Here is a 15,224-nt window from a genome sequence, read left to right as displayed (position 1 = left end):
GATAGTCTGGCGATTGTTCACCACAAACCAGACTAATTCTGGAAATTTCCCAGAACCACAAACTTTAAAAATGGAATATCCAATTCATACATAATCATACCATACTTAGCATGTCAATCAGACTTAAAATAAACAACACATGAAATTACCCTATTTAGCATGCCACAATAACAGCCCACCAAAACCCTTTTTCTTACCTCTAATTAGCCTTTTAAAAGTGGTCTTAATGTGGTTTAATGGTCTATGTCATTTAATTGGTTGTCTCGTAATGGTTTTCCAGCCCTCCTTGGCTCCTAGGATTTTCCTCTACCTTTTCATATTCAAGCCAAAACTAAAATAGCCAAAAATAAAGTTTAATTTGGGTTCTCCAAGGCTTGAACCCACACCCATGCCACATCAATGCTAAACCATCATGCCAATTCATGTTTCTTGCTAATTAATATAATTCACGTATTATATCATTTCAACATGCTCAAACATATTATTAAAACAATAATAATTAAATAACACATAAATGGCATACATAGGACTTAAACCCGAGTCCTCTCACACAATAAAGTACTCTTAACCACTTAAGCTAGTACTTTACCACGTTATACTAATCAAAATTTAATGTCATAAATGCTCTCTCTCTACCAGCATTTATTAATTAATTATTTATTTAATTAATTAAATTCTATGGGTCTTACATCGTTGCTAGGGGTGATGCTTTGAGTTTCTATTATCGGTGTTGACGAAATCAAAATGGGGCCAAAACAACACGAAATTGTTGAAATTAATATGGAAAATAAAGTATTTTTGATACACTTTTACATTGTATTTTAAATTTTTTAGGAGCTAAGATTATGATTTGTTAAATAGATGTGTTTCCATCATTTGTGCAAAGCTAAGTATTTAGGTGCTCTAAATGAACAATTAAGTGTCGAACAAAAACGATATCTTAAAGGCACTCCTTTTTGGTGGTTCACAAAGTTAAACGAATTGGTAAAGATAAGTCATAATATGTTATCTCTATTATTTAATAAATGGATTGAAAGGAGGGGTGTATTTGCTGTTGGCAACAAAGTAGTTCAATTTAATTTATTAGATATGTGTTTAAAGTTAGGGTTGAGGATATGTGGAGAAAAAATTGATTTGACAAAGGAGGTTGACGATAGTGAATCTAGGAAGTTTTTCTGTAGTGGAAAAGTTAATGTGAAGTCCATATATGAGTTTCTATTGAAATTTGACGAAGATATGGGTGGTGTTAAAGTATTTTACAGCCTTTACATTTTGTTAGGAATATGTGAGTTTTTGGTGCCAAATAGATATGGAATTGTTTCCCCCATCCTTTTTAAGATTGTGGATAACGTTGAAAATATTGATGAATATAATTGGGGGACAATAGTGTATGAATATCTGGCTTGTAGTTTGGGGAGCACTTCAATGGCACTGAACAACGAAAAAAGTACAAGTCACTTCCATGTTGTTGGTTGTGTATATCTAGTTCAGGTAAGTGTTTATTGTTTGTTTTGTCTTCAAGTATATTACTACATTTTATATATTGATGTGTGAGTATTATTTTGATTTTTCAGTTATGGTGTTTTGATCATTTACTTATTTGCAACTCAAAGTTCAATATTGGGATAACAAAGTTTTCGTGCTTATTGCATTGGATGAATGTTAAAGTTGGTGACAATGTTATTAGGAGTGTTTTTGATAAAGATGTGGTTAGTGTTTACCATGGAATATTATTTGATTTGGTTCATTTTTGGATTAGGTTTATACTTAATAAGTTGTCCCCATGTACTTGACAGGGTGTTTTTTATGTTTGTGTGTCAAACGAAGAACTTGGTCATTGTGTTGTTAAAGAAGGGTTTGAAAAGTTCAGGACTGGTTACAAGAAAGAACGTATTAAAGAGAAGGAACACCTTTAGCGTGTGGTAGAAGATCATGAACGTTTGCTATGTGATCTTGAAGGTTCACTGCATTGTTTAGAAGAATTGGTCGTTGGAGGCACATCATGATGACAATGAGGATGATGAGGATGATGATGATGATGACGGTGTCAAATTTAATGACTCTCCATGTGGTGCAGGAGTTGATGGTATGTCGACTGGTGATGAAGACGGTGTCCAAGAGCAATATGTATGACCGACCGTATGAAGGCACAACCTCAGAGGCAGTTCAAGAGTCGTGCTATAAAAACTCCATATTCAGCCTTTGCAAAGAAAAGGTTTCCGAAATTGCTAACCTGGCATTGAAATTCATGTTAAGTACAAAGACATTGTCGTATTAGTGTAACATTTTGTATTAAACTTATTTTGGTACATTGTAATATTTGGCAGTTATTTTTGGTGAATGCAGCATGGATATTTTAAGTGGAAATTTCTAGATGTTAATAATTTCGTTATATACAATTGTATTTTGATTAAATGAAAGTTAGTGCAATAGGAAATAGTTGTTCAAAAGGTGTGTGGCTGGTCCCCACTTGTTTGGGCTTGGGTCCCCATTTATGGTTAACAGCAAGAAACAATATGTTATTTATGGAGACTAATATATACAACAAAAAGTTGTTGTGATTATGATTACTGGTTTTGTGTCAAAAGAATAAGAAATAATATCAATTAATATGTCAATAAAGAATGGTTCATTTCGTTACCCACACACTAAAGTTGTTAGAAACGATTTAAACTCCCCATATAAATTTGCAGCTCTTTGTAATTGGTCATAAAAGTGTGTAAGATATTCACTGGTTTTAAGACAAAGTTACTGACTTTGTTGTGAAATAAATAGTTGATGTGGACTAAAATTGAATGTTAGTTATTGTATTGACGCTCAAAAGTTAATTGATTCGTTAATTTTCAAGTTCAAAAAATATATCTCTACTCCCCACTAAAAGTGGCTTTGATCCCCACTTATGGTTTGTAGCTGAAGGCAATTTTGCCTTTGTTAAAATTTGCAGGTTCAAAAAAGATATATCTACTCCCTAGTTAAAGTGGCTATGGTCCCCAATTATGGTTTGTGCCTGCAAGTAAGGTTGCTTTTGTAAAATTTTGGAGGTCCAAAAAATATGTGTGTACTCCCAATAAAATTGGATAAGGTCCCCAATTATGGTTTGTAGATGCAAGTAAGGTTGCTTTTGTAAAATTTATGGAGGTCCATAAAATATATGTGTACTCCTAACTAAAATTGGCTAAGGGCCCCAATTTTTTTTGGTACATGCGACCAATTATACTTTGGTAAAATTTTGCAGGTTCAAAAATATATTTGTACTCCCAACTAAAATTGGCTAAGGTCCCAATTATGGTTTGCACCTGCAACTAATGTTGTTTTTGTAAAAGTTTGTGGGTACAGAAAATATATTTGTACTCCCCACTAAAATTGGCTAAGGGCCCCATTTTTTTTTTTTACGTGCAACTAATTATGCTTTGGTAAAATTTTGCAGGTTAAAAAAATATATGTGTACTCCTAACTAAAATTGGCTAAGATCCCAAGTATTATTTGTACCTACAACTAATGTTGCTTTTGTAAAAGTTTGTGGGTACAAAAAATATATCTGTACTCCCCACTAAAATTGGCTAAGCACCCCAATTTTTTTTGGGTATGTACAACCAATTATGCTTTGGTAAAATTTTGCAGGTTCAAAAAATATATTTGTACTCCTAACTAAAATTGGCTAAGGTCCCAATTATGGTTTGTACCTGTAACTAATGTTACTTTTGTAAAAGTTTGTGGGTACAAAAAATATATTTGAACTCCCCACTAAAATTTGTTAAGGGCCTCAATATTTTTGTACGTGCAACCAATTATGCTTTGGAAAAATTTTGCAGGTTCAGAAAACATATATGTACTCCCTAATAAATTTGACTAAGATCCCCAATTATGGTTTGTACCTGCATAATGTTAATTAATGTTATTGCAAAAAAAAGAAACAATGTGTACTACCCACTTAAAGTGTCGTAGGTTCCAACTTAATTGGGTTTTGATTCCAACTTTTGCATTTTGACATAGTTCATTCATTTTAAGGCAGCGAAAGTTAACCATACATTGAAAAATGTGTGTTTCACATCAGTTACACAAGAAGCCATGTTAAGTACATGGGAATGTTGAAATAGACATTGTTACAAACTAAGTGCATCATAAATAACATAACAACTATGATAACCAAATAAGAAAAGAAATAACATAATAATAGTTTCGAAACTACAAATTAGTTAACTGTTTCGACATTAAGATTCATATATTATGGTCACCAATGGATCCAACAACATTGGTCGAAGTTTGGTCGTGTTTAGTTTGAGATGCAAAGGGCTTCAATGTTGGCCTTATCAGTTTCTTTAGTATCTTTTGAATTTTTGGATCAACAGAAGGATGAGACTGAATGATTGACTTGCCGGTGGATTTGACTAAATCATCTGTTGGAGGACAAATGTTAGTGTCGGTGGCTTGTCAGTGGTCACAACTCTACAAATAAGTCGGTACTACATCCATATTATTTTAAGAAGGCATGCATATTTTTTCTTTCAAATTAGTTCAATTGGAACTGTGTCAAAGATACGAGGAGCCATGTCATAATAAGGGGGAATTCAATGACTTATTCTAAACAAAATTAAAAACCAATCATACAAATAAAAAAAACTTAAACCAATTTCAATACACCAAAATTTAATCCAATTAAGTCCATATAGCAATTTCCTTGAAATTGGTTCGCACAACTATTTCTTAAATCCATTTACAATACTTTCTGCAACACCACGACAATTTAATTTACCTATGCCACATTGTCAACATCAGATAACATGTTCTACATGTACGTTGACAAAAAAAAAGACCTCATTCTTCACACATCAAAATGATTTTTCCATACTCTCACCACTACATAACAAAAACGGTTATCGTACCAACAAGTTTGTACCCTAAAGCAAAAATTGTCAATCATCACAGCATCATATAACACACCAAAACCACATTTGATAAACTTTCCTAAAATAACAATTTTCTTACAACAAAAAAACCCTACATTCAATGTCAACCAAAGACAACAAAAAAACATAAATATAGTAACACAAACTTATTTCCATTGCAGATACACCCATAACAATCAACCCCAACAAAAATAGGAACAATCGAACAAAAACAATGAACAACTACAACATGTCTGAACAAACTACAACAACCATACCTTCTATGGCACAATGATGAAAACCAAAATGTCATACCTTCGATGGCACAAAGAGCACAATGCACAAAGGATGCATCTCACTCGAACATGACCCAATGAATCCAATAAATAGCAAACAAACAAGGCACAAAAACCCTTCTTTTCACGAACCTTCGAAGGAAACCTGAAATGGGTTTCTGTCCAACAAAGATGAAAGTTATCCCAGGCAAACCCTTCACGAAACCCCAAGATGAACCACTTTGGTGTTCGAAGTAGAAGTAGGAGCGAAAGTTTGAAGTTTTGGTGGTTTGTGAGAAAGTGGAGTGACAAAGTGAACTACTGAACTACTAGTCCCTTTGTCTCCAAATTTCCCACCAATTAATGCCACACGTGTGTCGTTGAAAAAAAAATACAAAAACATTAATTATTGGTGACATGTAAGCGGTGTAAAAAATGAGTAAGAGAAAGAGCGATGAAATAATTACCTATTGATGAGGCTCCTCCGTCGCGGTAATCGCCGGAAAACCTCTCCCAATCGGTGTTCTACTGATTGAATCTCGCAGAGAGCGAGGGAAACGCAGCGGAATGAAGACGATGATCGGTTAGCTCTGGTTTCTCACTGGTTTGGGGGAACCCAAGTAGGTAACGACCTAACCTAAGGTTTATGGTGAGCTGATGAACGGCGAGAGTGTTCTCTACCGAATATCTCATTCATCAAAAAGATGAAGAGTACAAACAATGGCCTGCCTTTTATAGATGAAGACAGCCGGTAAAACAAAACAAAGAAACACCGTCTAACATAACCCTAACGGCGAAAAGAGGAGGAATGCATGAAAGAAAGGACGAAAACCATATCAGCAATAGTTTAGAATTAAACTTAAAGCAAGCACGCAAATATAATATTACTATGTACTTTTTTCTTTTATAATTTTTTCTCTCGCACACTTTTTCTTCTGTTCGAATCTTGCGGCACGGATTGCAACAAATCGATTCTGATGCAATATATAAAAACAATTTCACACTTGTTTTATATAGATTGGTAATCTTGCAACGGAAGATGCAATCCATGACTTTACTTGTACGCTTAGAATAAATAAGCATTCGGAAAAGCAACAACGTGGGTTCCCACGCGGTCGTTTTCCGAACATAATAGTGTCGTTTTTGGGGAAACGGCTCGCATCATCAATAGATGACAATATGAAGGCACCTTCCTTCCAAGTCACCACTATTTATCTTCCTAAAGATTCAACTTTAATTTTCAAATTTGAATCAATATGTCCTCTTTTAAATGTGAGACTGTATTAAATACTTATTTGACTAATTTTGGATGTGAACTATTCATTAGCTATAACTGGACGAAAACTATTAAATTTAACAAATCTTTGAATAAACAATTATAAACAAAATACAACTGAAGCAAAAACGAAGAAAGAAAATAATCACACGAGAAGTAAAAATGCTGAAGATATATTTTTTTTTTCAATTTTATAGTTGGTAAAAAACTTATTTTTCATTATATCTGTGACTTTTTAGTTTTAATATTAAAGGAGTTCAATAATTTTATGCAATTACGTTTAACAAAATCTAGGTTCATGTTTTTAATTAGTTAAAAAGGCAATGATTTTAAAAAGACAATGATAGTTGTTTTTGAGAAAAAAAAAAACTATACACTTAAAATAGAGGAAATAACTATTTTAAAATACATGATCGAAAACACACATCCAGAAACTCTAGAGGTTTTTCTATTCATCCTTCGGTCTTTAATTTGAAATGCTCCAAGTTCACGTATTGTCCGGCCGAAAAGGAGATGTGCATGGAAAAAATGGAAAAGATACTACAACATTTAAGTTAAAAAATGCGTGATAATAAATTACAATAATAAATACATAACTAATTATTTGGTGAATAATGTTATTTATATTTAATGTATAATTTTTTTAATTAGACCTGGATCACACATGTAACTATCCTGATTATATATAATACAAGATAAATTTTAAAACTATTGAATATATATATATATATATATATATATATATATATATATATATAGTAATTAAAAAATATAATAATTAAAGGAAATTAGGACTCAGTTAGTATTTCTAGGGAAGGCAAAATATTCATTATGTAGATATTTGTGAATAAAATTTGTGATAGATAATTGGTACCTGCACTTATTTATTATTCGTTAGCAGTGAACATTTTAATATCTATTTATAAATAGATCGAATGTAATATCATATTATCTATAACCACAAAGTATCTATTACTCACAAAAAATTAAAATTAAAATTTAATTTATATTTTACTAAGTTGAATTTAATTAAAATTAAAATTTAATTTATATTTTATTATATTAAATTTAATTAATATTAAAATTTAATTTATAAAATTTATAAAATTTTAATTTAAAATTTTATAAAATATTATTTTTAAATATTTATATTGTTTGTGACATCCCATTTAAATAAAGTAAATCTACTAAATAAAAACATCGTATAATTATAGTATTAAAAGAGCACACGAGTTGAACAGTATCTAAGGATTCACCACTGTAGTCATCCATGAAAGTACTTAAAAGATACTAAAGCACACCCAAGATACCATGAACAAAACATAATCTAAAGAGGTTCAGCAGTTTTGCAAAAGAAATGCTCCTAAAGCAAGGAATTGCATAGGCCTAAGGGCCTTAAGACTGCTCATAAGAGCCACAACTCACACAGTGCCATCTACGCAGCTGCATCACCACCTTGAGATCTACCATCGAAATTTCCCCCATCTGCTCCCACCAATAATGTGATCATCGCAAAAGAGAAAGCAAAACAAGTAACAGACAAAGATGAAAGGGTAAGCTAGTGTAAAATAATTTTTTGACATGTTATAACAAGCGAATATAAAAACAGTTCTCAAGCATGCAACCAAGTAGACATAAAATCATGTTATAGCAAACAAGCATGACACTATGACTCAATTATCCGGATACATATAATAAGATCGGATTCACTGGACGCTTGCACTTATGGTGGCCTCTACTACTCTACAGAGCCATTGCTAATGGGTTTCACCCTACCACACACAAGGTTAGCCTTCAAGCATCTAAGGCCATTATCTTGCCAAAGACTAGGGTCTCCGCTACTCTTACCACTTGGATCATTTTGCTCTACGTGAAACTAACTGATCCTTTAGAGTTTCGGGATGCAATCCTTACTTGAATCCTTATCTTAATTAGATACATTGCACACCACCATGAGATCTTCCCACGAAACTCATGAAATTACGCCTATCACACACCAAATTCGTGTTCCTCATACCATAATCACCACTTTTATTCTCAAGCATCCAATTCTCATGCTACCACACCACCAATCAACAATTTCATGCCATAAATCAATCCAAGCATACAAATTTCAGTTCATACTAATTAAGTAATACCTACATATTCACATACTTCATGTTTTCCAAGATAAACAACCCACCACAACTAAAATCAGGAAAATAACACACAAACTACACTGCTCTCGCTTAGGCTAGAAGTTGTCGCCCAAGCGACAAAGATTGCCTCGCTTAAGCTAGGCTTTGTCACCTAAGCGAGCACGTTAAAAATGGCACTCTACGAGCTCTCGCCTGAACGAGATCACTCTTCGCCCAAACTAAAAATACCTCACCTGAATGAGGACTCAAGTAGAGAACACCACTGGTTTCCTCGAGGGCTCGCTTGGACGAGCCGTTCTCGCTTGAGCGAGCTGACGCATCTCTCAAAATAAGAACTCTCTACCTGAGCGAGCTGACGCATCTCTCAAAACAAGAACTCTCTGCCTGAGCAAGATGCTCGAGCAGAACCAGGGTGAGCTTCTGTTATTCTCGCCTGGGCGAGACGAGCTCACTTGGGCGAGAATATCAGCTCTCGCCACTATTCACGCATGCAGCAACCAATCTAGTGAGATCAAACAACATTTTAATGGTTCCTAAGCATTCACAACAACACGCAGACCATACAAACGCCAAGCAGACTTAAAAAGAAGCCAAAAATAAATTCAAACTCAAAGTCCTAACTTCCCTTACCTGCTTAGATGCTAGCAAACGTAGAGCATGTACGTAGCCAAGGGGCACCACAGCTAAACAGTCTAACAGTGAGCTAAAAAATAAGAATACTGGGATAAAACGAGTGTAAGAGGATGAACCCGAACCAGACCATCGTACCCAACCAATAAAAAGGAAGAAAAGATAAAAAGGGTTTCAAGTTTCGACTTACTTGAAGGCAGAACGAACTTTAGCTAGCCTGAAGATAGAAGGTTTACTATGTCCTAGTAGAGCTCTCAAGTTTTAGTAGAGAGTGTGGAAGATTTTCTGATTTCTGAAAAAAAATAAAGTTAGAGTGAATGAGACTGAACAGGGTATTAGAGGTCTCCTAATTGGCTGATCTTGAACCTACAAAAGGACTGAGTCCAAACACTTATATATAAGCTGAAATTACATTGTCCACATTAGTTATGAGTTTTTTAAAACTCACATATTTTTTAAAAAGATACCAATAAATAACAGAACAGATGTCATCTGAATTTTTTTATTACAATTTAAATTACAAATAGACACCCGTTATCATCCAAAAACCTCTATTATAAGTAACTAAAATAAATTCAACACTCATTCCAAAGTAGTCTGTTATAATTAACTAAAAAAAATAGAAACATACACAGATATTGATGTAAATGTTTGAGTGACATGTGTGTGGCGTGTCTATAAATTATTTTCCCCGGAAGCAACGAGGACTTTTTGAAGTTATAAAAGCACTGAAGTGTACAACTGGAGAATCACTGAAGTAGTAAAGTTAGTCCCATAACGTTATCTCTGCTGCTACCCTCTTTCCACTTTGAAACATGGTGTTATGTTCCACAACTGCAACATGGTTCCTGATATTGGTGCCTGTGGTGGTGCTATGGTTGTGGAAGGTAGTGAACTGGGTGTGGCTGAGGCCAAAGAGAATGGAGAAGGTTCTGAGAGCACAGGGCCTTCAGGGAAACCCCTACAGGCTTTTGATTGGAGACACAAGGGAAATGTTCACAGTGCTCGTGCAAGCTGCAAAATCCCAAAAGTCCATCAGTTTTCTCTCCAATGATAAGGATGTGGCACCGCATATTACAACCTTTAACCATCACATTGTCCACAAATTTGGTACGTGCAAGCTTCTTTTTCCCACTTCTTAATTACTCTTACTGGGTTTTCTGTAACTTTCCCCTACAATAGCACATGTTTGTTTCACTGTAAGAAAACCTCGAATGCACTTTTGAAGCAAAATGATGCGCATAGTACTCTTCGGTAAAAATGCTTTCAGGCCTTCTGAATGGCAGACCAGATCAAGGTCAAAAGTTGTTGCTTGTATCTTTTGCTTTCAAGGAGATTCCAGAGTTTTCTTGCGGTGAAACATGCGCATATGCGTTTATTTTTTGGTTTTTCCTTCTATAAGTTATTTCTGTAACTTTCCCCTACAATATTCATTATCTTACCAGCATAGCACAAGTTTTTTTTTTTTTCACTGTAAAAAATCCTTGGATGTACTTTTGACAAATTTCAACTAATAATAAAATTATATCGTGAGGAGTGCGCATGAAAGAGTGTTGATAGCACTCTTTTGGTAACCATGGTACCTTTACTCTTTTTTGTTTTTTAAATAATAAAAATTATCTTATATAATTTTTGAAAAAGAAATACAAAATTAAAAAAACAGTAAAATAAAATTTAATTTAATTATTTCTGCATAAGTCTAAAAGTAAAAAAGTAAATGATTTTGTAATAAAGGAAAGGTAACTTGGTGTGACTATCACATGCTTATAACCATTGAGAATTTTTGTTTTATTTCTTATATATATTTTTAAAAATTAAAAATCATGTGCAGGAAAAAATTCATTTATATGGGAAGGTCCCACTCCAAAAGTTATCATCATGGATCCTGAGAAAATCAAAGACGTCTTCAACAAGTTCCAAGATTTTGAGAAGCCTAAGTTGAGCCCCCTTTTCAAATTGTTGGGTACTGGACTTGCAAATTTAGAAGGAGAGAAATGGAAGATGCATCGAAAGATTATCAACCCTGCTTTCCATTTAGAGAAACTGAAGGTTATACATATACTACATAGTCTTATGATGTTTAATAAATTTCAACCAATGATAAACAAAAATGCTTAAAATGGTGTTCTGTTCATACGTTAATAGTATGTTTTTTTAGACAGAAACTTTTTGTTAGAATATTTTACTGCACATAAAAGTTTTATACTGAAAATATGCAGGTTATGTTGCCAACATTTTTTGAATGTTGCGATGACATGATTTCCAAATGGGAAGTGATGCTGTCTTCAGAGGAGAAATGTGAAATTGATGTATGGCCTTTCCTTCAAAATTTGACCTGTGATATTATTTCTAGAACAGCATTTGGAAGCAGTTATGAAGAAGGCAGAGAAATATTTGAACTTCTGAAAGAGCAAGCAGGACTTGTTATGAGATCACGGAAAGTTTACATTCCAGGGTCGTGGTAAGACCTCTAGTATAAAGAGAATCAAATTTAAGCAACTATATTCTTGTGCTCTTAAACATTGCTAAAATTGAATGAATGATTAGTAAAGTGAACTCTTGATTTTATATGATTCAGTTAAATTTAAGTCTACTTCTTATCAAAGTTATTCAAAATTTACCGTAACGAAATTTGTTATTTGTTGAATTACGTATAAATATTTAGTTTGATGAGATTATTTTGCTTCCCTGTCAAAACCTCACTACTTTGAATACTTTAGTCTGCTGGTTACATTAAAATTCTAAGAGATCTTGCTTAAATAATGACTAAGTATGGAGGTACAAAGTGTGTTAGTTTTGAAAATAAAACACACATATTACATTTGCTATATTATGATCTATTTACAGGTTGTTGCCAACAGCTAGAAATAGGAGGATGAAAGCAATTGATGCCCATATACGAGGATTACTTAGAGGTATCATTAACAATCGAGAGAAAGCAATGAAACTTGGTGATGTTACAAACTATGATTTATTGGGGATCCTTTTGGAATCAAACCATGCGGAAATGGTAGAAAATAGAAACAGTAAAACCCTTGCAATGACTAGTCAAGAAGTAATGGAGGAGTGTAATGCATTCTACATAGCAGGGCAGGAAACTTCAGCTGTTTTGCTGGTTTGGACAATGGTGTTGTTGAGTAGGCATCCTGAGTGGCAGGCACGTGCCAGACAGGAAGTGTTGCATGCTTTTGGTAACCAAAAGCCAGACTATAATGGGTTAAGTCACCTCAAAGTTGTAAGTATCACTTGCTTCTCTTCACTCTAATCATGATGGCTATATTAATATTGTTGGAGATTTCATATAATACGAATTTACGGTATATATACGGGTGTAAATATCTAATATCATGTAGACTTGAATTAAATTTAAAGTTCACAGGTATTAGATTCATCTGAAGTCTATTTCTAACAAGATTTTTTGTCTGTTGAATACATAAGTGTGTGCAAACCGTATTATATAGGGTTGATTTAAACTTAAAGTCCACTTAAAATATCACATCTGCTTTTGATTTTGATGTGGACTCTTGATGAATATATCTTTCTTTGCCTTAGGTGACCATGATTTTGTACGAGGTTCTGAGGTTATATCCACCTGTAGTTTATTTCAGTCGAGGTATCAAGAATGACGTGAAACTTGGAGACCTCTCTCTACCTGCAGGAGTGCATGTTTCCATACCAATATTGTTGATTCACCAGGATCGTGATATTTGGGGTGATGATGCTACTGAGTTCAAACCAGAAAGATTTGCTGAAGGAGTGGCAAAGGCAACGAAAGGCCAAGTTTCATTTTTCCCATTTGGATGGGGTCCTAGAGTGTGCATTGGCCAAAATTTTGCCCTGTTAGAAGCAAAGCTGGTTTTGTCCTTACTTTTGCAACGTTTCTCGTTTGAGATTTCTCCAGCCTATGCACATGCTCCAGTCACTCTGTTTACTCTTCATCCAAAACATGGGGCTCATATCATCTTACAAAAGCTCTAGTGCCATCCTTTTGAGTCAAAAAACCATTCAATTTTATGTAGTAATCTTGTATTTACAGAGGCTATACCTCTTTAAACTTAAGCTTAAATTACTTTCCTCATGGTATGTCATTAAGACACTTGGCATCTTTTCACATAAATTATAATAGTACTATGTTTTAAGATTAACCTTCTAGAAAAGGTTTTTCCTCACTAGATTCAAGATATTAGAACACAGAGATGAAGCGGAAGATTTTACAGAAGGATGTTGTATTACAATACTGAAATGAATTGGATGGTTTTACATGGATGACATTACTCTGTACCTTTTTCTCTATAAATATAGTCATTTTTGGGGGTCACCTTAAGAAAATGTATTAAATGATAAAATAATATAATACACAGACACTTTATTTTTTAGTAGAGTCTCGCGAACGTGTATACATATTTTAAATCTCTAAATTAATTCAATTTTAAAATTTTAAAAGTAGTAATTAAAAGAGTAAAACTAAAAAAAATAGAAGGTCTATATAATTATAGATATATCAATATATAAAATAAAGGGTTAATTATGTTTTAGGTTCCTAAATTATAAATAATTTTGATTTTAATCCCTCTCCAGACTTTGATCCAGTTTTGTAAAATTAGTCCTCATTGACACGTGTAGGGATGTCAAAAACATGAGGTAAATACTTATTGGGACTACTACCCATACCCTACCCGCCTCGTTAACATCCCTAAACATGTGACATTATTTAATTTAAAAAATATTTTTTCTTATCTTTTTCGTCTTCTTCTTTCTAAGGCATTTTATTTTTTCTTTCATCTAATTCTTTCTCAAGCATGCACCCATCACCACCACCCTCCATTCATGACCCATATAGACCCAAACTCTTAACCACTTGAACTAGAGTTTAATGGGTTCACCAAGGTTTGAACCCTTAACCAAGCCAAAGTCATCCCAATGCACAACCACTCAACCAATTCATGTTTTGTGATGATTAATACAATTATATGATTATATTATCATTCACAGGATTCAAGCATATTATAAAAATAATAATAAATCAATAACACAAAAATGGCACACATAGGACTTAAACCCAAGTCCTCTCACACAATCAAGTACACTTAACCACTTGAACTAGTATTTTTTCACATCATATGAATCAACATTTAATGCCATAAAGGCTCCCACTACCCGCATTTATCAATTATTTATTTATTTATTTATTTAATAAATGCGGGTACTAGGAGCCTTTATGGTATCAAGTGGTTGAGAGTACTTTATTGTGTGAGAGGACTTGGGTTTCAGTCCTATGTATGTCAATTGTGTGTTATTTATTTATTATTATTTTTAAATATATGTTGATCATGTGGTGGGATAATATAATCATTGAATTATATTAGTTAGCATGAAACATGAATTGGTTGGATGGTTGTGCATTGATTTGACATTGGCATGGTTATGGGTTCAAACCTTGGAGAACCCAAATTAAACTTTATTTTTGCTAAATTTAGTTTTGGATTGGATGTGAAAGGGTAGAGAAAACCCTAGCTGAGTGGGCAGCTAAGGAGGGTTGGAAAACCATCATAAGACAACTAATGAATGACAATTAAGCCTTGTTAATGATCATTTTCGGTTTTGATTCATTAAGCAAAATTAAGGCTTTTTAATTAGTCAATTAAGAGGGAAAAGAGAGGGGTGAACGATACCACTCTACTGCACGTTGCGGGGAGAGAATTCAGAGTGTAATTGTGTGGTGGACTGACGCATAGGAGCTGAGTTGGGAGAGAAAACCAAAGGGAGGCCATTAGTGATCAAGGGAACAATCATATTTTCAATTGTTAAGCAAAGGAATTCCACGTTAGGGGAGTTTTACACATTCTAATTTATGTTAAGTCTGAATCGCATACTATATATTGTGAAATATATGAATGTCCTCTGTTTTTGCTTGAACTATTGTGTTTCTGGAAAATTTCCAAAAACCGCTTGGCGGGCTATGCATAGCCGCCAGGCGGCTCATCATGTTTTGGTGCTTTTGGGTTCCTAGGCAAGGAAC

At 33.8% G+C, this 15,224-nt stretch overlaps 1 protein-coding gene and 2 long non-coding RNA genes across 4 annotated transcripts; 1 reads left to right on the top strand and 2 right to left on the bottom strand.

The window, feature by feature from the left end:
* Positions 1 to 4,054: 4,054 nt before the first annotated feature.
* Positions 4,055 to 6,101, bottom strand: LOC114185507 (uncharacterized). Of its 2 annotated transcripts, none has more exons than XR_003604822.2 (2): positions 5,202 to 6,101; positions 4,055 to 4,397 (listed from the first exon to the last, which is right to left on the bottom strand). It is a non-coding gene; the product is annotated as an uncharacterized LOC114185507 (long non-coding RNA). The 2 variants fall into 2 exon arrangements; XR_003604823.2 differs by having other exon boundaries at positions 5,315 to 6,101.
* Positions 6,102 to 7,652: 1,551 nt separating this feature from the next.
* LOC146886406 (uncharacterized) lies at positions 7,653 to 9,790 on the bottom strand. Its single transcript, XR_014995374.1, has 3 exons — positions 9,396 to 9,790; positions 9,206 to 9,294; positions 7,653 to 7,922 (listed from the first exon to the last, which is right to left on the bottom strand). It is a non-coding gene; the product is annotated as an uncharacterized LOC146886406 (long non-coding RNA).
* A 139-nt stretch (positions 9,791 to 9,929) lies between these two features.
* Positions 9,930 to 13,471, top strand: LOC114185885 (11-oxo-beta-amyrin 30-oxidase-like). Its single transcript, XM_028073826.2, has 5 exons — positions 9,930 to 10,315; positions 11,037 to 11,254; positions 11,425 to 11,666; positions 12,053 to 12,440; positions 12,758 to 13,471. Exons 1-5 carry the CDS (start codon positions 10,021 to 10,023, stop codon positions 13,181 to 13,183), a joined length of 1,569 nt encoding a protein of 522 aa, XP_027929627.1. The 5' UTR covers positions 9,930 to 10,020; the 3' UTR covers positions 13,184 to 13,471.
* Positions 13,472 to 15,224: the final 1,753 nt, after the last annotated feature.

Source organism: Vigna unguiculata, chromosome 5, assembly GCF_037176805.1.
Source record: "Vigna unguiculata cultivar grain cowpea cultivar isolate G323 ecotype 2 chromosome 5, ASM3717680v1, whole genome shotgun sequence".
NCBI lineage: Eukaryota > Viridiplantae > Streptophyta > Magnoliopsida > Fabales > Fabaceae > Vigna > Vigna unguiculata.
The sequence above is the reverse complement of the archived record's forward strand: the minus strand, read 5'-3'. Positions and strand labels throughout refer to the sequence as shown.